Source organism: Carettochelys insculpta, chromosome 27 (assembly GCF_033958435.1).
Source record: "Carettochelys insculpta isolate YL-2023 chromosome 27, ASM3395843v1, whole genome shotgun sequence".
Taxonomy (NCBI): domain Eukaryota; kingdom Metazoa; phylum Chordata; order Testudines; family Carettochelyidae; genus Carettochelys; species Carettochelys insculpta.
Genome location: NC_134163.1, coordinates 13,580,130 through 13,600,510, shown reverse-complemented (window position 1 = coordinate 13,600,510; position 20,381 = coordinate 13,580,130). Strand labels below are relative to the sequence as shown.

Below are 20,381 nucleotides of genomic sequence, written 5' to 3'. Positions count from 1 at the left end.
CAAAACTGGACTCCTGGCTCCCCTGAAATGTGCAGCTCCAGCCCTGTGTCAGCATTCTCCACCCCTGTCCCCAGCAGTGCCTTAGTCCCCTGGGGGGAAGAGGGGGGCAAAGGTGATGTTCTCCGCCACCACACACCTCCTTTCACTGCACCCCCTCTTTGCAGCTGGGGACTGTTGCAGTGGGGGGGGGCACAAGGGGGAGGCAGGGAGCACCCCCAGCAAAACAGGTAGCTCTGGGCGGGGCAGGGGGTGGTCCATGGTTCTCCTACCGACCAGGCAGTGTTCCCTGTAAGCTGAGCTCTTAACTGCCCAGCAGAGATTCAGGTGCTGCCCGGCTGGTTAGCAGAGCACTCACAGCCCACAACCTGTGTTTCTGGGGTGGTGCACATCTCTGTGTGTCATGGTGCACAGAACAAATTTTATTCTGCACATGGATGGAAAACAATTAGAGGGACCCCTGGCTCCCAGCCCGCAGGAAGGGGCAGGCTCTCTGACCTTCCAGGAAGAGGCTGGATTTGACATAACTAAGCCCTCAGCGCTGGCAGAGGAGGCGCAGGGTGGGGCAGTGGGTAGAGTGTGTCCAGTTGGCCTCAGGGCCCGATCCCCATCAGCGGCACCAGTGCATCTCACGGGCAAGTGACCTGGTGCCAAAGCAGCTGCCAATGGTCAGTGTGAGCAGAATGAGGCCTTGTGGCTGTCCAGGTAACTCGCATGGACTGGCCCACCTGTGCAGGCAGCCAGCTCGAAGGAGGGTGTTGGGTAGTATTTCCCCGTCTCCTTCCCCTTCGCGCTGCTATGGGTTGTACATCCCTGGCACCACCACAGGCTGGCCAACCCTTTTCCCTAGCCCCTGTGGCTCCGGGGGTTTATTCCTGATATACACTGGGGCTGAAGCACAGTTGGGAGCAGGCCTGTGTGACCAGAGTTCCCTGTTAGCTGAGCACTTGGACAGTCACTCAGAAGGGCCGTCCGCGTATGTTTCTGTGGGTGGTGCACATGGGCGCAGGCTGCGGTAAACAGCACAAAATTTATTCTGCCCATGCTTGTTAAAAACGAGAACCACCCCTGCATGTGACCCTGCCTGAGTAGCTTCCATAAGTCATTTACATCACCCTGAGCTTTGTCCTGCTGGGCACCTTCCTCCCCCAGCTTTGAACTTGGCCCCAGAGATTTATTTATAGCTGCTAGGACCCAGCCCCTCCCAACAGCAGGTTTGGCTGGCAGCCTGGAAAATGCCACAGATCAAAGGGTTAACTTGTCCTTTCCGCCCTGGCTCCGAACCTGGCACGAGAGACCAAAATCAGCGTTTTCCTCCAAAAGGGAAATAAAAAACCCTTGGGACTCGCTCGGCCAGTTCGCCCCTCTCCTCTGCGTGTTCCGCATCAGAGCAACGCAGGCCCTGAAGGGTTAAGCAGAAACCGGCCTGGCCGGGTGCACCTTTGTGTATGAATATTAATAACGCCAGTTGTGGGAGGCAGGATCGGAGCATTAAAACGATGTGAGAGGTGGAAGGAGAAGGGGCTCGTCTCTCCCCGAGGACCTGCGCGGGACGCTGCCTGGCTGGAAGATCCAGCTCTCTTCCCCCCCAGCCTTTTGGGGCAGCGACACACAGGGATCGGTTATCCCGGCCTGGCCCCCAACCTCCCCCCATGCGCCAAGCCCCTGGAGGAACAGCACATGGGACGCCTTCCAAACCAACACGGGACAGACTCCAGCGCTAGAGGCTGCTTGGAAATGAGAGAGCAGGAGTTTCCGGAGAGGGGAGCTGGGCTGGACTCTCCCAGGCACAAGTCCCTGGCCCGGAGCTCAGGTCTGATTGGAGGCTGAGGTTTTCGGGGGGCAGATCAGGTTCTCAGGACGGTCAGTTTCTCAGCTGCCCTCGCGCCCGCTTGAGACCAAGACGCCAGCTCCAGGAGACGCAGGTGGGAGCCAGCATGGCAGAGCAGCCCCCCGGGGCCAGGCTGAGTAGAAGGAGAGCAGTGGACCCAGGAAGCCGGGGGTGCTGGTGCAGGCTGCCATCCGGCCGGCAGACCATGGGCTCGCAGAGCAGCCGGTAAGAGGATTGTTTTCTTATTAACCCTTTACAATCTGCCCTTCTCCAGCCCCTGGAGGCGGAAGGGCCCCATGTTATTCACCCCAAATGTCCAGGTGGGGAAACTGAGGCACGGCGCTGGGAAGTGATCTGTGCAAGGCCAGCAAATAGGGCCCAGGACTCCTAGCTCTCAGGCCTTCATGCTAACCACTAGCCCTCATGCCCCTTCCACAGCTGGGAATAGAACCCAGGGGCCCTGACTCCCGAGCCGGGCCTCTCTGGACCTCCTTGGGCAGACGCCTTCCCGGCCCTCAGCTCAGAGAGAGTAACAGGTCAAAGGGGCTCTGAGCTCCAGCTGACCTGGGCTGGGGGCAGCCCGAGCTGGTTGCGTAAGGCAGAGGAGGGGCAGGCCCAGGGCGTGGTGTTTGGGGTTCCCTGTGATTTGGAAGCACAGAGCGCTCGTCTATCCCCCCTGCTGCATGCGAGAACTTGTCCGGAGCGTCTCTGGCTGCTGCAGTTCCTGTGATAAACGATCAGGAACAGTTTGAGCTCCAGTGAAAACCCGCTCAACCAGAGCCTGTGAGATCAAAGGAGAATTCCCCCCAGTGCTTTGAAGGGACTCCATGGGTGCTTCCTGCAGACAGACAGCACCTCGTCTGGGCCGGTCCAGGCCAGGCATGAGCCCTGCTGCTGTTCTGGGTCCTGCTTCTGCAATTCCCCAGCTCCAGCCTGGAGCACCAAGGGCGTGGGGCTCCGCATACCCAGGAGCTGGGGCTTTCTCCCTGGCACCCTTACACATGGGCATGGCACTGCCTCACTGGCCTGGAGCATCTCAGGGCACTGAACCGCCTGGCTCCTGCTGCCTTCTCTCACCCAAGCCGCCCCCCTCTGGTGCGATTGAGGCCTGGTGTGTTTCTGGCTGCAGGATCAAGGCCCCGTCTCTGCACCGTGGGCTGGAGTTTACCTTCCCTCCCTGCATCTCACCAGAGAGCAGAGTTAGGTTGGGCCCAGCAAGGCAAACCAATCACCCTGATCAGAGTGCTCTGTTCTGGGGCCTGCAAAGGGCCCACCAGAGAAAACTCTATTCCCACCCCAAACCCCAGTCGCACGTCCAGTTGTTCCAGGTCTGACTCATCTGGACACAGCTCTGACAGCTCCCTGCGTCAGCCAAGCCAGGGAGCAGGCCGGGATGGAGTCAACGCCCCAGCAGGACTTCCCCGGCCTGAACTTCTGTGACTCTGCTGGAAAAGCCAGGGCAGCTGGGAGCTAGGGGTGGGGTGGGGTGGGGTGGTTAACGCAGATTTTTCCGAGGCAAACAAGTTGCTAGTTCTCCCCTGCACGGACACTGAGGCCCTCAGACCAGACCCTGTTCTGAGTAGGTTTCTACGTTCTAGAGCTCGGGTGTTCTAACTGGGGTGCTGTCTACTCTAGAACCCACCACGTTCTAAAGCCCCGGTGGGAACGTGCTGCTTTGTTGTAGAACGGTGCGTGCTCTGGAACCCCATGCGGGCCTAGGGGACCCAGCTGTCTTGCCTCCAGCTGAATCAGTAGCTTCTGCACTCTAGAACCCAGCTCATTCCTGGTGGGTTCTACATTCGAGAACACCCAGGGCAGGCCGATGGGAGCGGGGCAAGGGCTTTGCTGTCTAGATCCCCAGCTCTTTGGGGCAGGGACGCTGCAGACCTGTGAGTGTCTGTCTGGGGCGCGGCTCCACCGAGACAGAGCGGTGCCACAATAACAAAAGAGCTCCAAGAGTCCTGACGTCCAGAGCCCGGGGTGAGAGGGTGGCATGAGCCTCCTTGGCGTGGGGAACGTTCGATGAGCTAGGAGTGTTCTGTGCGGGGCCGGGCGCTGAGAGCATGTTAAGTGGCTGCAGCTCGCCTCGTGGTGAGAGACGGAGATGCCACCGGCTTTGCAAGTCCCAGGCTGGCTGCATGACTCATCTCCCAGGAACAGAGCCCCAGGGAGCTGTCGAGTGCCCTTGCCGCACTGCCCGAAGGCCATCGCTCTGGCCCGGCTTCTCTTTTCATGCCAGGTAACTCTGGCAGCATAACAGCCGGGCAATTAGCAGCAGCTCTGGATTTCACCTCCGGCGTTCATCTCTTTTCCCTGCCTTGGGGGACATGGATCCGACCTCTGCCCTGTCCTGCCAATGTGCGGTGGAGGGGGGTGAAGGGGCAGCGCACGCCTGGCAGACAGAGTGGCAAGAGCTGGCTGGCCCGTGGGGAATGAAAAGTGACTCTCCAGGTTCACACGGGGAGTGGGACAGACTCAAACTGAGCCGAGATCTGGGTTGCAGGCCAGAGCCTGACATACGAGGCCAACCCCCATCCTAGCCACCTTCCGGCTAACGTCCTCTCTCCTCTGCACCTCCCAGTCCCCCTTCCCTGACCTCACACCCAGGGGCCTTCTGATTTTTTCCATCCTTGGGTGGAATAAGTTTTGTTCCGTGCACTGAAGCAAGTGCAGATGTGCACCACCCACTGAAACACATGCTACGGGCACTGTGCTGATCAGCTGGGCAGCACCTGAATCTCCCCTGGGCAGCCGCCCCAGTGCTCAGCTTCCAGGGAACACTGCTTCACCCCCAGGACCTCCGCCAGAGTGGGAACAGCCTCCCCTGACCCTGAGGCAGCTTCCGTAGCCTGAGCTGAACCCCAAACCCCAGCACAGTTGTTGCAGAGGGGGAGGGAGAAAAGTCACAACTCGCCCCACATTTTTGCTTCCCCCATCTCCAGTCAGCCCCACCCCCCAGCGTGCAGGAAACCACCCACCTCGCTCCCCTCCCAGACGAGCTCACACCTGAGCTGCTGGGTCTGGTCACCCCGTGTCTCTCTTGCCTGGCTCCAGATGAAATCACGGGGGAGGGACCCAGCGGCGCGCTCCTTGCAGGGATCCCAGCTCTCTTGCGGCTGCCATGCAGCTGTGGAGATGAAAGTGGATAGATAGTTAGTGGAGGAGGACGCACCCCAGAGAGGGCCACCCCACATCCCTGGTCCCGCACGTGCCTGTAAGAAGTGTCCAACGTCCATAGCTTTGGTGGCTTCTCCAGCCCCCTGGAATCTACAGGTGCAGAATTACATTGGCTTGGCCCTTCCTCCGCTGCACTGTCTGGGCTGGAACAGCAGCAGCTCAGGAGTGTTCCAGGCCAGCGTGGTAAGAGCAGGCCAGGCTCTGGGCTAGGACCCAGGAGCTCAGAGGTCCATTCCCAGCCGGTGTCCCTCTCCTGCCTGGGCCACGGTTCCCCACCTGCGATGGGGGACCACATTTCCCTGTGCCAAATACGGGACACACGGTCAAACTGCTCAGGTTTAATGCACTGAATGGCAGCCAGCCGGCACTCAGTGGTACCGCTGTTCCAACCATTACGCTGGCTGAATCCCCATAAAACCCCCCATGCTGCTGTCTTACGCCAAACCAGGCGCAACGTCCAAGTATCCTCGCCGGGAAGTGGTTTCTGCTCTTGAGAAGTGCCCGTCTCGTCCCCATCTTGCTGCCTTCCGCAGTGTGGGCCGGCAGCGTCAGGGACTGGAGTGTCAGAGAAGGAGCCGGGTTAGTCTGTGTCTTCAAAACCAACGAGAAGTCCTGGGACGCCTTATAGACTACCAGATTTTCTGGTACTTCCCCTTTGCCCGCTGCAATGCTTCAGTAGGGGCTCCTGGCTCCCTGGCGGGGAGCTGGGGGGCTGGTACAACGGGCCGGGCAGCCCCTGAGACCCCCTCTGAGTTCTCTCTCGGGTTTTTGCAGGTGCAGTTCCTGGGGGGCCGTTCTGCTCCTGGCCTGGCTGAGTGTTGGCTGGGGCATCTGCAGCACTCAGGTAAGTGGAGGAGAAGAGACCAGGGGGATGAGAGTGGAGGACAGGCCATGGCTGAGGCTCCACGGAGGTCAGTGCCCTTCAGGTCCAGGCAGAGGCCTGGCCCGAACCAGCAACAATGCATCTCCCTCTAGCACGGGGGGTGGGGGGGGGTGATGTACGATCTGAACATCTCCCCAGATATCTATCCCCATTGACGCCCATCCGAGAACCACCACCCATAACTGCAGGACCCCTCCAACCCCCCAGCAGGCAGTAGACCTAGATATACCCACAGCAAGGAACACAAGCAGGGTCTGACCCACAGCCCATCTAGCCCAGTGTCCCTTCTCGGGTGGTGTGAGGAACTCTGCCGTGAAGGGAATGATACGACCCTGCTGCCTTGGCAACTTCCTTCCTGACCCCTGTAGTTCACAGGTCGGCTCCTGTCTTGGAGCCTGGAAGTGTCTGACCCCCCCCGCCCCCCACCAGAGCTTTGGAAATAAAAAATAACTCTTCCGCCCTTGGGAAGGATCCAAGTGCAACTGGATGTGGCTGGCTGACTGACAGAGAACAATTCATCTGCCTTTATCTAATCATTCCCGCCCACCCCTGCAAAGCAGCCGGGCTCTGGGAGCGGGAGGTGGCAGCTGACAGCCCAAAGCAACAGCAGCTAGAGAGGGGGCTGGGGGGGAGATAGGGTGAAATTGCAATCCACCTGGAACCCGGCCAGGTCTCTGGGAGTACCAGATTGCAGCGGGGGTCTCCGTAGCCACCCTGGGGGTTCAGGGCCCCATCTCCTGCAGCAGGGGACCTGTGCCGTGGGAGGCATGGTTCATTCGTCATACAGGAAACAGCCTCTTCTCTGCTCAGCTGGGTTAGTCCTGCAGTCTGGGTTTCTGTGACTGTCTGGCCCAGCTTTCCCCTCCCGTCCGCTACTAGGGCGACAGTCAGCAGTTTGGGGGGGGGCGAGGCATGGGCTGGCTCCCCCCACCCAGTGTTGGGGCATGGTGATTTGCGCACAGCCTAGTGTGCCCCTGGGAGCAAGGAATGGACCCGGCCAAACCTGGCTGTGTTGCCCATCGGGCCGCTCCAGCTCCCAGCTGATTTCCAGATTGCCCTTAGGTCATTAATCGCAGCATTGGCTGCACCCTTCACAGCCTAGGCTTTGGGGTTCCGCCGCCCGCGCCCAGATCACTCTGGGACCCCTCGGATTAGCCTCATTCCCGTGCTTGCCAGACAGGGAGGGGTGACCCATGGTGTGTGTGTGGGGGGGGTCAAGTGAGCCACAGCACAGGGAAGGCAGGAGGCTTTCTGGGGGTTACCCAACATGGCCGGGTGGAATCTCTGCTGCCTGCTGACCTCGTGTCTGAGCCCACAGGCAGAAATCCTCCCCACTGCTCTGCTCCGGGCCTCCCAGCCCATGCACCCTCTAATTGTTTCCCATCCCTGTGCAGAATAAATTTTTGTGCGCACCGAGGTGTGTGCACCACCCATGGAAACACACGCAGCTGCTGGGCGTCACCAAGCACTCGGCTTACAGGGAACACGATTCCCAACCCCTGTGTTCCCTCCGCAGCCTGGCAATTCACTCTGTTACACTCCAGGGCCCAGTCCACCTGCTGTGTTTACTGATCTGCAGCCCCGTGAAACCAGGCAGCCTGGTGACAGCTTTGCCTGAGTTCACCCCTCTCCTTAGCACGAGACACTTTGAGGGGTCTGTGCTAGGAGGGGCCCAGGGACAGACACAGGTTGTGTGTCCCGGCCTGGGGGCTGCGATGCCCCTTTCACAAGAGGCTCCCGCTGGCAGAATGTCGCCTCTGATTTGCGCTGGTCTCTCGTTTGCGGTTTTGGGCCGTGCTCCACGCTGCGTCAGCCTGAGGCCGTCACCCCTGGGCTGGGCCCCGCGGACAGATGTGAATTGTTCTCAGTGCGCGTGGAGGCAGCTGGAGACCCACCCGGCGGCTGGTGAGAAGTTTCACCGCCCCGGGTTTGGAACGCAATATGCTGCACTTTGTGCAGCTGGACGAAAGCTTCCCACACTGATGGCCCAGGCTCGCCAGAGAGCCGCTGGGCATTAGCAGCTGGTGGTAGAGACTGTCGGTGAAAAAGTGCAGCGGTTGGACATGGAGAAGACACTTGCCAGGGCGTATTTGTGCCCCTGTGGCACACAGCAAATTAATGCCAGAGAGAACCCAGGTGTCCTGGCTTCCCTCTGCTCTGAGCCATTAGACCCCTCCTCTTCCAGAGCTGTGCAGAGAACCCAGGCGTCCTGGCTTCTCTCCACTCTAAGCCACTTTCCCAGAGCTGCGGAGAGAACCCAGGTGTCCTGGCTCCCAGCCCCCCTCTGCTCTACACCACTAGACCCCGCTTTTCTCCCAGAGCTGCAGAGAGAACCCAGGCATCCGGTCTCCTTGTCTGGCTGCTCTGATTGCGGATCACACTCCATGAAAGCCAGCTGGGCTTTAAACTCCGCCTGGGTTGGAGCCTTTGCACGGCGAGGGGTCGTGGGAGGGGGGCTGTCACTGCGAAGCCCGTCTGCAGGGGAAGCCGCTAACCCAGGGCAGCAGCGGGGGCGGGGGGGCCCTGGGGAGCCCAGCCCGGAGTGCGGAAGAGGCCTGCCCGGGCCCCAGGAAACATGCTGCAGACAAGAAGTAACTGGTAGGCAAATTGCCCTGTAAATCCACTGGTGTCCTGCCCCGCCCTAACCACAAGGGCCCACCCGGGGCTGGGGCTGGGTTCAGGACACAGGCAGGGCCTGGCTCTGCACCCTTGCACGCACAGGCTCCAGTTGTGCCCTGCACCCGCTGGGCACAAGGTTACACAACAACCGCAAGCAGGGCCTTGGGCACATCTGCCCCCAGGCACCGGCTCAGCACTGCTCCAGGGGTGCTTTGGATGCTGGGGAGACAGCTGCCCCAGGGAGCCCCCAGGCGGCATGGGGTGGCAGGTGCAACGTGCCATCGGAGGCGGTGACGGCTGGCGCCTGGCACAGCCCGTTGGTGGCTCAGCTTCTGTGTGGGGCAGGGGATTCTTCCCTTGTGTCTCTCGCTGGCCGTGTGCGCAGGCCCCTGGGCATCAGCTCGCGCAGGGGTGAGCCCTCGTGTGCACGTGGTGTTATGTGCGTGCCCGGGCGTGTGCAGCGGGAGGCGGGGGAGGGCCACCTCTGCTCCTTCCATCACTCAGCCCCAGGAACAGAGCAGCCGGGACTCCCAGGGACCCCGCCAAGGTCCCACCTTGCTCTGATTCCAGCTCCCCTCCGCGGCCGTGTGAGAAGGACCCCGGCTAGCCGGCAAGGGGGCTGCAAGGCCAGGCCGGGGAGCGGAGGGAGCCAGGAAAGAGCCATCATTGCAAAGTCCAGCACAGCTAGCGCAGGCACCGGAGAGGCTGGATAGAAGGGACAGAAACCGGCGAAGGAGACAGTTACAGAGCGGGGGTGTGGAGGGCTGGGCTCCCGGGGGCGGGGGAGGGTTGCACTGGGTGATGATAAGGGGGGGTCTAGAATGATGACTCCACCAGGGTGACCAGTGGCCTGGGCTCCCCCCTCCGCTGGTGTGGGCACATCTCGTGGCGTGTTGTTACGGCTACAAACCGCCCCATGGCCTCTGGCCAGGCCACGGATGGAAACCACAGGCCACCCCCTGAGTTGTTCAGCTGGAAGCAGCCACAGCACTGCTCCCCCAACGGTGAGGGTCCCCCTGGCTGGGAGCCCCAGGGGGCTGGGGCCAGCCCCGCTGCAGCGCCCAGGGGCTGTGGAGCAAAAGAATTGGGCAGGATTCACGGGGGTTTAGTAGATGCTGACAAGCCAAAGGGTGTGGATGGGACAGGGATAAAGTGGGGGCAGGTAATCTCTTCCACTGTGGGGCAGGGGAGGATCTGGGGGGTAGATAGCTCCTCCCAGTGTGGGGCGGGGGAGGATCTGGGGGGCAGATAGCCCCTCCCAGTGTGAGGCAGGGGAGGATCCGGGGGGCAGATAGCCCCTCCCAGTGTGGGGCAGGGGAGGATCCGGGGGGCAGATAGCCCCTCCCAGTGTGGGGCAGAGGAGGATGTGGGGGGTAGCTCAGTGGTCTGAGCATCTGCCTGCTACACCCAGGGTTGGGAGTTCAGCCCTTGAGGAGGCTGTTTAAGGGACCTGGGGCAAAAAGATTTAAAAAAAGAAAATCCCCTGGGTGTGGGGGTGGGATGGCCCCTTCCAGCTCTGTGAGATTGGGAGAGCTCCATATACACACATCCTGCCTTGTGCCCTTCCCCTTCTTATCAGCCCTTTCCTATTACAAGCGCCCAGCAGGCGGCTGCGAGGACAGTAGGGTGAGAAATGTGGCTTTCAGCCCTGGCAGAGCCTCTTTCGGGTCCCTATGGTGGCTGCGAAGTGGAGGGGCCCTGGGCCAGGAGGGGCTGACCCATCCGGGGGGGTGACTTTGTCATCTTCCTTTAAGTAGGGGACAGCCAGTGGGAGCCTGGCGTTTGTCCAGGACCCCCAGCCCCGCCATGGGCGCCAGCTGGGCCGAGGGCAGTGGACATCCTGGGGGAGCTGGAGTGCCTGCTCCAGCACGTGTGGGGACGGTGCCTCCTTTCGCACTAGGAAGTGTGTCCGGTGAGTGTGAGAATCGCACGCGACCGTGCACGGACCAGACACGACAGTGCCACTGCTGTCGCCGGGCACGGGGGGAGGCCTTTCGAACGACCCCAGTGCAAGGCACCCGGATCACAGAGCCAGCTGCACCCTGGGGCGTGCCGGCTCCCCCGCCCCACCAGGAATCCAGCCCAGCTCTCCCCACGGCCCCCAGCTGAAGGGAGAGAAGGTCTTGTATGTCCCCACCCGCGCGGAGCGGTACCAGCGCAGCCCTGGCGGGGATCCCACGCAGACGTGGGTGGTGGGGATCCTGCGTGCCCCTGGCAGCGCTATGGTGTTTTTACCGCAGGTTGCCTGAAGACGAGCCGTGTGCGGGGGAGCCCCGGCAGTACCGAGTGTGCAAGCTACGCGTGAGTGTGCACCAGCATGACAGCTGGATCGGGGGAGGGGTGCACATGGATCGTCTCCTCCCCCGCCCCAGGCCGCAGCCGCACGGAGCTGCCAGCTGAGAGCCAGGGGGCAGCGGTCAGGTGGAGAGACCGGGAGGGTGGGCGCCTGGGCTCTGTGCCCGGCTCTGCCGCTGGGTCCTGCCGCTCCGTGCCTCAGTTTCTCCATCCGCTCAGACTCCAGCTTCCGGCCCCTTCTCCTCGCTGCCCGTCCCCTTGGAGATCTGTCCATCACTCCCCCCCGCTGGACCGTCTCCCATCCCGTCGCTGTGCTCCCCCCACCAGCCCCAGCGGTGGCTGATTACATCCCCCACAGCCCAGCCCAGCCCCTCTGCTGTTCTAGTGCCTCCCCGCCGGTTACCCTGTGAGCCTGCAGCGCTGCGCTCTTCCCCTGCAGGAGTGTCCGGGCAGTGCAGTGCCCTTCCGGGCTGTGCAATGCTCCCTGTACGATGGTAAGCCCATCCTGGGCAGCCAGGCGAGGTACCAGTGGGTGCCTTTCCACGGAGGTAAGTCCTGGGTTTGAATCCACCCCACCCACGGGCACAGCTTTTCCGCTGCCTCGGACCATGGTGCCCGAGAGGCCTGCCCCAGCAGACGCCCCTTTGGATGGCTCTTCTGGCTGGGAGAACAGCCGTTCTGCGCAGGGGGCTGGGAGAGACAACCAGCACTCTCTAAGCTGAGAGCTCGGGGCTGCCCAAGACAGATTCAGGTGCCACCCAGCTGAATGGCAGAGTGCCCGCCGCTGGCAGCCTGTGTTTCTACTGGTGGTTCACATCCACACATGCCTCAGTGCACACAATAAAATTTATTCCACAGACAGAGGGGGGAAGAATTAGAGGGAACACTGGGGACAACGCTGGTTGTAGTGGGTGATGGATGTAACTCAATAGTAGGGCAGATTCCACCCCCCAGTCCATCCTCTTAATCTCACTTTCTCCTTCCTGCTCTCTCCCTCTGCCCCCCCACCCCATCCTCCCTTCTCCTCCAGCACCCAACCTCTGTGACCTGAACTGCCTGGCGGTGGGACACAATTTCTACTACACATTCGGCAGAGTGCTGGATGGGACCCGCTGCAGCCCTGACTCGCAAGGTCTCTGCATCAGTGGCCAGTGCATGGTAGGTCTGACTGCTGCTGCGTGGCAGGGGATTCATCAGAGGCCCTGGCCTGGGAAGCAATGTTCCCTGTAGGGTGAGCACTTTGCAGCCGCCCAGAAGAAAGTCAGGTGGCACCCAACTGACTAGCAGAGCGCCCACAGCTGGCAGCCTGTGTTTCCATGGGTGGCGCACATCTGCACGTCTCGGTGCAAGCAGCAAAATTTATTCCTCACATGGAGGGAAAAGGTTAGAGCAAACCCTGCCTGGGATCAGCCTTGTCTGCCAGCTGGTGTACCCAGGTGGAGGAGCTGGCGCCCTGGGGCTGGTACCCAAGGGTTGCCGATGCCATGGCAACGAGGAATGCAGGCTAAGGTTCGGGCAGTGCTCAGCACCCAGTCCAGCGCTGGCAATGCAGAGAGGTGCTAGCGCCCAGGGCTCGCCCCCGGCCAGGCAGGGAAGTTCGGTGCTGCCACCTCGCCCCCTTGACACCTACGTTGCCCCACAGACAGCAGGCTGCGATGGGATCCTGGGCTCCGGGGCTCGGAGCAACGCCTGCGGGCTGTGCAGTGGCAGGAACGACTCATGCCTCTTCGTGCAGCGGGTGTTCCGGCCCACGTTCCCCACCTCCGGTGATTGATTCTCCAGGGGTGAATGCTTTGGCTCTTGGCATCAACGTGCCTGCTCTGTCTCCTGCCTTGCCCTGCGGAGCTGACGCTGCACAGCCCACCCTCTCCCAGCTTTTGGGCTCCCTATCCCCTTCCTGACACCAAGCGGGACAAAGTCCTTGCCAGGAGGGACCAAGCGACCCCAGTGGTTGATTGCAATTCTCAAGCCATGCCCTGGGTCATCAGAATGACTGGGGTATCACCCTGCCCCCCCCGTCTGGGAAAACTAGGTGCCAGCATCATCAGGTCTGCTGTACCCTCCCTCCTCCCCCGACCCTGCACCCTTCCTCCCACTCAGACCCCCCACTGCCTCCCCCGGCCTGCTCCCCCACCCAGCCTTCTGCCCAGACCTCCCACTGCCTCCCCCAGCCTGCTCCCACCCCCTACCTCCTGCCCACACCCTCAGCCTGCTCCCCAGCAGCCACCTCCCGCACACCGAACCCCTCTTTTTACCCCTGAGGCCAGGGGGCCCCCTCAAAATCTATTAGGCCCAGGCCCCTGGGAGAACTAATCCGGCCCTGGTTCCAGCTCCGGGAGCAGGAGGCAAAACCCATTTTGCTGCCGGGCCCCCTGCGCCCCTCCCTATGTGCTGAGAGCCTGGCGAGCGGCTTAGCAAAGAACCTGGCTCACCAGGCCCCCTTGGTGTAGCGGCAGGGGAGGGGCAGAGGGGCACAGCCCCGCCCTGGCGATGCTAGGAAAAGAGGCCTGGCCCCTTTGCCCTGGGGCACTGCCTGTCAGCATGGCCGTCCCTGGGTCTGCTTCAGTCCTGAGCCCACACCGAGGCTGCTGTCGGGGGCTCCCACCCTGGGGGAGCCACGACGGTGGCACTGGAGCTGGATGGGACGGGGAGGCCCTGGGGAGAAGGGACCCCAAGGCCCATTGCCCCTTCGCCCCCCGGTTACCCCCACCTGGGTGTGCGTGTGAAACCAACACCCGCCAGCTGCAAACCTCCGTGTCCAGCCCTGCCCGGGGTCGGGGGGGAGCCGGAGGGGGGGCAAGTGCTTCTCTCTCACAGCCTGTGCACCGCTGCGGCTCGGAGCTCGGCCCTGACCCCTCTCCTCTCCCCGCCGTAGGTTTCTTTGGGTACAAGAACGTGACGAGGATCCCAGCAGGGGCGACACACATCAAGGTCACTGACCGGAGCCGCAACTACCTAGGTAGGGGCCCTGCCCCAGCCCAGGGCCTCGTCCTAGACCCACCCTGCGCCGAGGGCTCTGCCACCCTCATTCCCCTTGGGGTGATTCTCTGTACCCGTAGCTGGACAGGGGTTGTTCTGTATTGTGCTTGGGGGAGGTGCCTGGCTTCAGGAACCCAGGAGTCCTGACTCCCAGCACCCCCTGCCCACAGGCTCCAACCACTAGACACCACTTCCCGCCCCATGCTGGGAAAGGACCCCAGGAGTCCTGGCTCCCATCCTGCCCCTGCTCTAACCACTACACCTTACTGCCTAGCCCACTTTCGCTGGGCTGGGTCACTTTGTGCACCCCCCACCTCAGCACAGCTACAGCCAATGCCATTGGTGCCCATGCCTGGCCCCCCGGAGCCCAGCAGACCTGCCCACGGCTCCAGCCCTCACCTGGGCCACTCGCCTGTCTCCGCAGCGCTGATGAATGGGGAGCGGCGCTACGTGATCAACGGGGACTGGGCCATCGACTGGCCGGGCACCTACGAGGTGGCGGGCACCATGGTGCGCTATGCCCGTGACGCAGACAGTCACGAGACCCTGGAGGCAGCTGGGCCCACAAAGGAGGAGCTGCATGTCATGGTGAGGAAGGCTGGAGGGGGTGGGGAGGGGAGGGAGCGGGGCTCACAGACCTGTTATTGTAGGGTCTCCCCGAGCGCTGGGTGCTCGCCCTGGTCTGTTAGTGTAGGGTCTCCCCAAGCGCTGGGTGCTCGCCCTGGTTTGTTATTGTAGGGTCTCCCCAAGCGCTGGGTGCTCGCCCTGGTTTGTTATTGTAGGGTCTCCCCGAGCGCTGGGTGCTCGCCCTGGTCTGTTAGTGTAGGGTCTCCCCGAGCGCTGGGTGCTCGCCCTGGTCTGTTAGTGTAGGGTCTCCCCAAGCGCTGGGTGCTCGCCCTGGTTTGTTATTGTAGGGTCTCCCCGAGCGCTGGGTGCTCACCCTGGTTTGTTATTGTAGGGTCTCCCTGAGGGCTGGGTGCTCGCCCTGGTTTGTTATGTTAGGGTTTCTCTGGGGAACTATCCTGTGCCCTGGCAGTGGGGCTTGGACTGGGTGGGGGGGGCTCCTGCTGCTGGCTGAGGGGGCTCAGAAGCAGCTCTCTGGTTCCCCCTGCCACACAGGTCCTGTTCCAGGAGCCGAACTCCGGCATCGAGTACGAGTTCTGGCTGCCCGGGGAGCAGCCCAGTCGCCTCCTGAGTGATTCCAGCCGCCCGCGACAGCCTCAGCCCAGAGGGGTCGGCCCGGCCCCACCCACCCAGCATTTGCCAAGGACCACCCCAGCGCCCCCTACGCCACCCAGCATCAGGGACACGCCCATGGATTGGCTCCGGCAGGGACCTGCAGACACAGCCCCAACAGGTGCCTGCTGCATCCCCCCATCAGGATTAGGAGCGAAACACCCCGTCCCTGCTTCCATTGTCCATAGGGCTGGCCTGGCTGCTGGGGTGTGGGTCCAACCGGGGGGAGAGGGGTTTTGACCCCCACCCCTCCCCAGCTGCAAAACCCCTGCTAGTTAGCACCATGCATTCCTGCCCTGAACCCATGGGGGGCAGGGGGTTACTGCCACCCCCTCCAGTCTGCACCCCATGGCTATAGGTGCAGCTGGACAGCCCCACTGCTGGGAGCTATCAGAAGAGGTTTCAGCCCCACTGTCCCTCGGGGAGCAGGCCCCCCCTTGTGCCCCATTAGGGATGCTTAAAGCATCCCCCCAGCCCCCTCCGTCCCAGCCCTGCCTTTAGACACTACACAGCCTCCCTCGGCCCCTGCAGCTGCAGAGCGTGCAGCCCCTGGCGCTTGCAGCTGTCGGGCAGGAGAGCAGGGTGACCTGTCCCCCTGCCGGCCGACTGACTGTACCGGTGGTGTGTCCCGTAGGGAGCTGCGGCAGGTGCCAGACACCCAAGGGGAAGTCCCAGCGCATCCGGCACTACTGCCAGAGTGACTTCGGTAAGAGCCCCTGGCGGCCTCCTGTGGGGGCTGCATGTGAGCGCGGCAGGGCAGGGCGAGGGCTGGGGCTGGCGCTGGCACGGGAACCAGGTGGCACTGGGACAGGTCATACCAGGGGAAGGGTGGGCACCGAGTGTGGCTCCAAATAGTCTCTTAAAACAAAAAGGAACAATGAAAATCTTCTCCATGTGGGTTCCCCACTGGGGCTGGGCCAGAACCTGTGAGCTGGGGGGAGGGGGGCTAGGCCCTGTGTCCCATCCCCTGTACCCCCCGGCCATGCTGCTTTTCTGGATGGCTGTCGCTCCTGTTCTGCCCCCGGTGCACCCCCCCACCGACTCCGCTCCCACCCACAGTGTTCCGGGCCCGGATCCTGGCCAAGCGGCCGATGGGGCAGGAGACGCGCTACGAGGTGCAGGTGAAACACACCTACCACAACCACTTCCCCCTGGTGCACCGGGAGTACGTGTGGGTCTCCAACGCCTGCGACTGCCCCCTGCTTCTGGAGCACCGCGAGTACCTGCTCATGGCCCAACGCCATGTGAACTACGAGCACACGCTCAACCGCATCCTGCTCCAGCGTGGCAGCTACGCCCAGCCCTGGTCGCCGCGGGAGGACTGGCTGGTGCGGGAGGCTGCTGGGCACTGCCCGCAGGGCAGGCCGGCGTGACCGAAGGGGATCCCCCCACCCCTTCCCGCAGCAGTGTGGGAGAGCCCGCCATGGACAGGGCTGGCAGGGAGCCATTTGGGGGCGCCCTGGCCCGTGTCCAGACAGGTCCCCTGGATATACTTGGGGCGAAGCCACAAAATCTGGGGTCCTCCCATCAGCCAGGCTGACCAATGATGCCTTCAGCTGCCACTCGCCCCGGGGCTGGCTGCTCCGGGGCCAAGCCCTGCTACCTGCACAAACTCCCGACCTAAGTCATGCCCTTGCTCCGTGCAGCTGGATCCCGACCCCAAGAGCCAGCGCGGGCTGGGGCCTGATGGGAGAGCAGCTGCTGAGCTCCGCTCGGGGAAGGAGGGCGGCAGAGGGTCCTCGGGGGGAGGTGATTTCAGCCTCCAGTCTCCCAGATCCACTGAGCTGTAGAAGAAGCTCATGGGCTCGTTTTCAGGGCAATCCACCACGTTGGCTGGGAACACAGCAGAAAAACAATCAGCATCTGCACATGCGCGCGCGCACACTCACACACACACACACACACACACACACACACTTTCTGTCTTGCCAGTTGATGTTGTTATAATTCCCAGTCTGTTGCTCACACTCAATTAGTCGGCCAAGCTAATGACACACAAGGCTGGATCGGGACCAGGTTCCTTTCAGCCCGGGCTGAGCTCCAGTGGAAATGGTCCAGGAACCCAGAGTCTGTGGCAGAGCAGCCCACTTCCTAGAGCAGCTTGCTTGTCTGGGGATCGGGGGATTTTCATCCCTGGGTTTGAGACAAGGGCCTGTGTGCTCAAGTTTCTGAATATTTTCTGAATTTGTCCTGCTCACCTCTCATCTATTGTCCCATTAGGCTAGTTCTCATCACTGTCCTCACTGACAGCTGCCTGCGTCCTCCTCCAGAGTTCTCAGTATGCCCTGATGTCACGCTTTAACGGGGCCATGCACCCGCCCCGGCGCCTGTCCTGGTCCTTCCCTGGAACATCTGGTGATGGTCTTGCCTGCATTCCTCACTCACACAACAGGGGCCGTCGTTAGCACAGAGACGATATCGGCATTTAGACGCAGAGACGTCACTGCGTTGGTCTGTATCTTCACAAAATGAACCAGCAGTCCTGGAGCACGTCAGGGACTAACAGAGTTAATGTATTAGGTGATGAGCTTTCGTGGGACAGACCCACTTCTTCAGATCTGGAGACAGCGCTGTACAACAAACCCTCAAGTTACGCGGGGTTGTGTTCTTGCAACCCCAGGGGAGCTTGATTTTTTGCGCAAGCTGGCAGGGGAGAGGGAACCAGGCTGCTGCTTGATTCTCAGCTCCCCTCTGCTTCTGGGACTGGGAAACTGACCAGCCTATCAGGGCTGGTCAGTGTCCTGGCTGCTTCTCCCTGCCTTCCTCCAGTGGTGCAGCTGTCAAGCTGACAGCCACGTGGCAGGGAGAGAGGGCCAGACAGCAGCTTCAAGCTGTGCTTAACTTGCGTTAAAGTGAGTTATGCGCAACTTGAGGCTGCACATTTCAAGGGTTTACTCTGCTGGATTTCTCCAGCTGTCTCCCGATGTGAAGAAGTGGGTCTGCCCCATGCAAGCTCATCACCTAATACATTAGTTTGTCGCTCTTTAAAATCCTCCAGAACTGCTGGGGGATTTTTTTGTGGACATTTAGACAAACCATCGAGTTAGTTTTAACAAACACCCATCACAGCCTTTCACAATGTCCATCCTACAGCTGAGTTGGACATCAGATACAGCTGCAAGCAAACACACGCACTTTGCCTCATGCTGAACTATTACAGCATTATCCTAACTGAGATCTACCGCGAATAGAGTTTTACACGACACGAGCAGAGCCAGGCTCACCGCCCGAGGGGTAACCTGGGATTCTGGCCATGTGACAGGGCAGGACATTGGTGTTCATGGCCGCTGCGGGAGGGGACATCATCCGACCAGGGGCAAATCCAGGCATTAGCCTGGCAGCAACCTATTTACCAGGCAGGGCCACTCTGCGGCCATCCCCTCGCAACCCTGGGAAATCCACGCCATGCAGGGTGCAGCGAGAACCCAGACATCCCATCCTGCACCGTGCAAACCTGCACAAGCAAACACACACACATGCCCAAGCCGCAGCGCCTGCACCCGCCTACACACTGTGTCCGCCAGCGCCTACCCCAGCCCCTTCTCTCCCACACCCAACCCTGTCTGGATCTCCCAGCGCCGGAGGCGGCGTGTCTGTGTCTGTCTGTAATTAACCCCTCGCTCCTCCCTGCTGCAGGGCCGGGCTGCTTTTCTCCCTGGGAGCTTCTGGGAGTGGAATGTCGGATTCACTCCCCCCGCCACTGACACCCCCCCACCATGACAGCCATGTACTTCTGCCCAGCAGGGCTGATGCTGAAGTCTCCCAAACTCCACTGCTCTGGCCCAGGAGGTGCTCGACTTCCCGGTCAGCCCCTTTGCCTGGGTCCATCAGCCTGGCACAGCTGGTGTGGGACACGGGCTCCGGGATGGGCACCTGAGGGGTGGGGTGGTTAGAGAGGGGCTGCTCCACGCCCCCGTCAGGGCACACCTAGGCTGCAGACAGGCACACCCGTGCACACCAGCCCATGGGCCCAGCAGCAGACCTGTGCTGCAGAAGAGGGTGTCGCGGGCACGGGCAGGGCCTGTGTCAAGATGGGTCTCTCGGGGGTGGGTGCTCCAGGGATGGGGGGCAGTAGGGGAAGAGGTCGGAGACGGGCACAGCAGTTCCCCCTAATACCACCTAGTTCTACCAGGCCACCCCCAAACCCCCACCTGGAAGAGCACCCAGCCTGCCTCCCATGGGCGCTGCCCGGCTCTCGCCAGGGCAGAGTCAGGCCAACGTGCACCCCCCCTGCAGCTGCTGCCCCCCAGGGTAGAGTCGGGCCAATGTGCAGCTCCCCCCACCCCCTGCAGCCGCTGTCCCCCAGCCTGTCTGCCCATTGTGTTTTGGGGGGTAATTTATTTTTGCAGAATAAACTCTAGCTGTGTTTTAATTTAACCCTTTCTCTCCCGTTTGACCTCGCACCAAGTGCCCAATGCAGTCCCCTGCCTGGTGTTTCCAGAGCCCCTTCAGGAATCTCCCCCAGCTCTCCATCAGCTGGTTGCTGGTGAAACGTGGCCACCGGAGTTCCCTGTAAGCTGAGCATTTGGGCAGCCATGCAGGAGAGAGTCAGGAGCTGCCCGGCTGATTAGCAAAGTGCCCTCAGCTGGCAGTGGGTGTTTCTATGGGTGGTGCGTATCTGCACCTGTCTCAGTGCACAGAACAAAATTTATTCTGCACATAGATGGAAAAAAATTAGAGGGCACGTTGTTGACCGGCTAACATTCATTCAGGGCCACACAAGCTCTTGTGTTAGCATCTGCAATGATCCCAGTGGGGCGGGGACCTCCCGCTTCCCATGGAGCCAATGCAATCTCTGCTTTCAGATATGCAGGAGAAAGCTCCTTTCCCAGGGTCGCTCCTGCCCGACACTCCCTGGGCAAAGGCCTTCAAGCCTAATGCATCCTTGCTGAGTGTGCCCCTCCTTCCCTGCCAGCATCCCCCCAATGCAGGGCTCCTGCCAAACGCACACACTGCAGCTGCTGCTGGCTCAGGGGCCTCCCATGGCCATGAACCCCAAAGTTCCCATGCCAGCCTCAGCCCAAGGCTCTGATTCAGCCCTGCTGCGCCAGGGTGTTGCCACCCACCTGCGTCCCAGCAGCAGGCTGGCAAAGAGCTAGGAAACCCCCGCCCCGGGCTGAGGTCTCCCAGATCTCTTCGCCAATGGAGCACTGTTTGAAAAGCAGCAGTCCAACAGGCATGGGAGGCTCCCAGCCCGACCTGCTCAGCCGCTGATCTTTCCCCCCACCAGCGAGGGGACCTGAAAGGGAAGCCCTCGGTGGAAGGCAGCCCTCCAGCCCCCACAGCCTCAGCAGGAGCCGGTGCCCAAACCAGGCGGATTTCTCTGCAGGAAAGGCTGGGAGGAGCTGGAAACCCCCGTTGCAG

At 61.6% G+C, this 20,381-nt stretch overlaps 1 protein-coding gene across 2 annotated transcripts; it reads left to right on the top strand.

Moving 5' to 3' along the window:
* The first annotated feature begins 1,325 nt into the window (after positions 1-1,325).
* Positions 1,326-20,381, top strand: ADAMTSL5 (ADAMTS like 5). Of its 2 annotated transcripts, XM_074978340.1 has the most exons (13): positions 1,326-2,053; positions 5,539-5,649; positions 5,780-5,849; positions 10,265-10,419; positions 10,748-10,808; positions 11,242-11,350; positions 11,833-11,960; positions 12,445-12,568; positions 13,678-13,761; positions 14,206-14,369; positions 14,901-15,138; positions 15,652-15,723; positions 16,077-20,381. In XM_074978340.1, the coding sequence occupies exons 1-13, from the start codon at positions 1,935-1,937 to the stop codon at positions 16,388-16,390; spliced, it is 1,749 nt and encodes a 582-aa protein (XP_074834441.1). In that variant the 5' UTR covers positions 1,326-1,934; the 3' UTR covers positions 16,391-20,381. The 2 variants fall into 2 exon arrangements, with proteins under 2 accessions (XP_074834441.1, XP_074834442.1); XM_074978341.1 differs by lacking the exon at positions 5,539-5,649 and having other exon boundaries at positions 1,329-2,053; positions 16,077-20,379.

Bases quoted from the DNA above. Each gene is read 5' to 3' on its own strand.
- ADAMTSL5 (XM_074978340.1), top strand. From the start codon at position 1,935: ATGGCAGAGCAGCCCCCCGGGGCCAGGCTGAGTAGAAGGAGAGCAGTG. The intron at 2,054-5,538 runs GTAAGAGGATTG...TGCCTTCCGCAG, and splicing joins ATGGGCTCGCAGAGCAGCCG to TGTGGGCCGGCAGCGTCAGG. The intron at 13,762-14,205 runs GTAGGGGCCCTG...CTGTCTCCGCAG, and splicing joins CCGGAGCCGCAACTACCTAG to CGCTGATGAATGGGGAGCGG.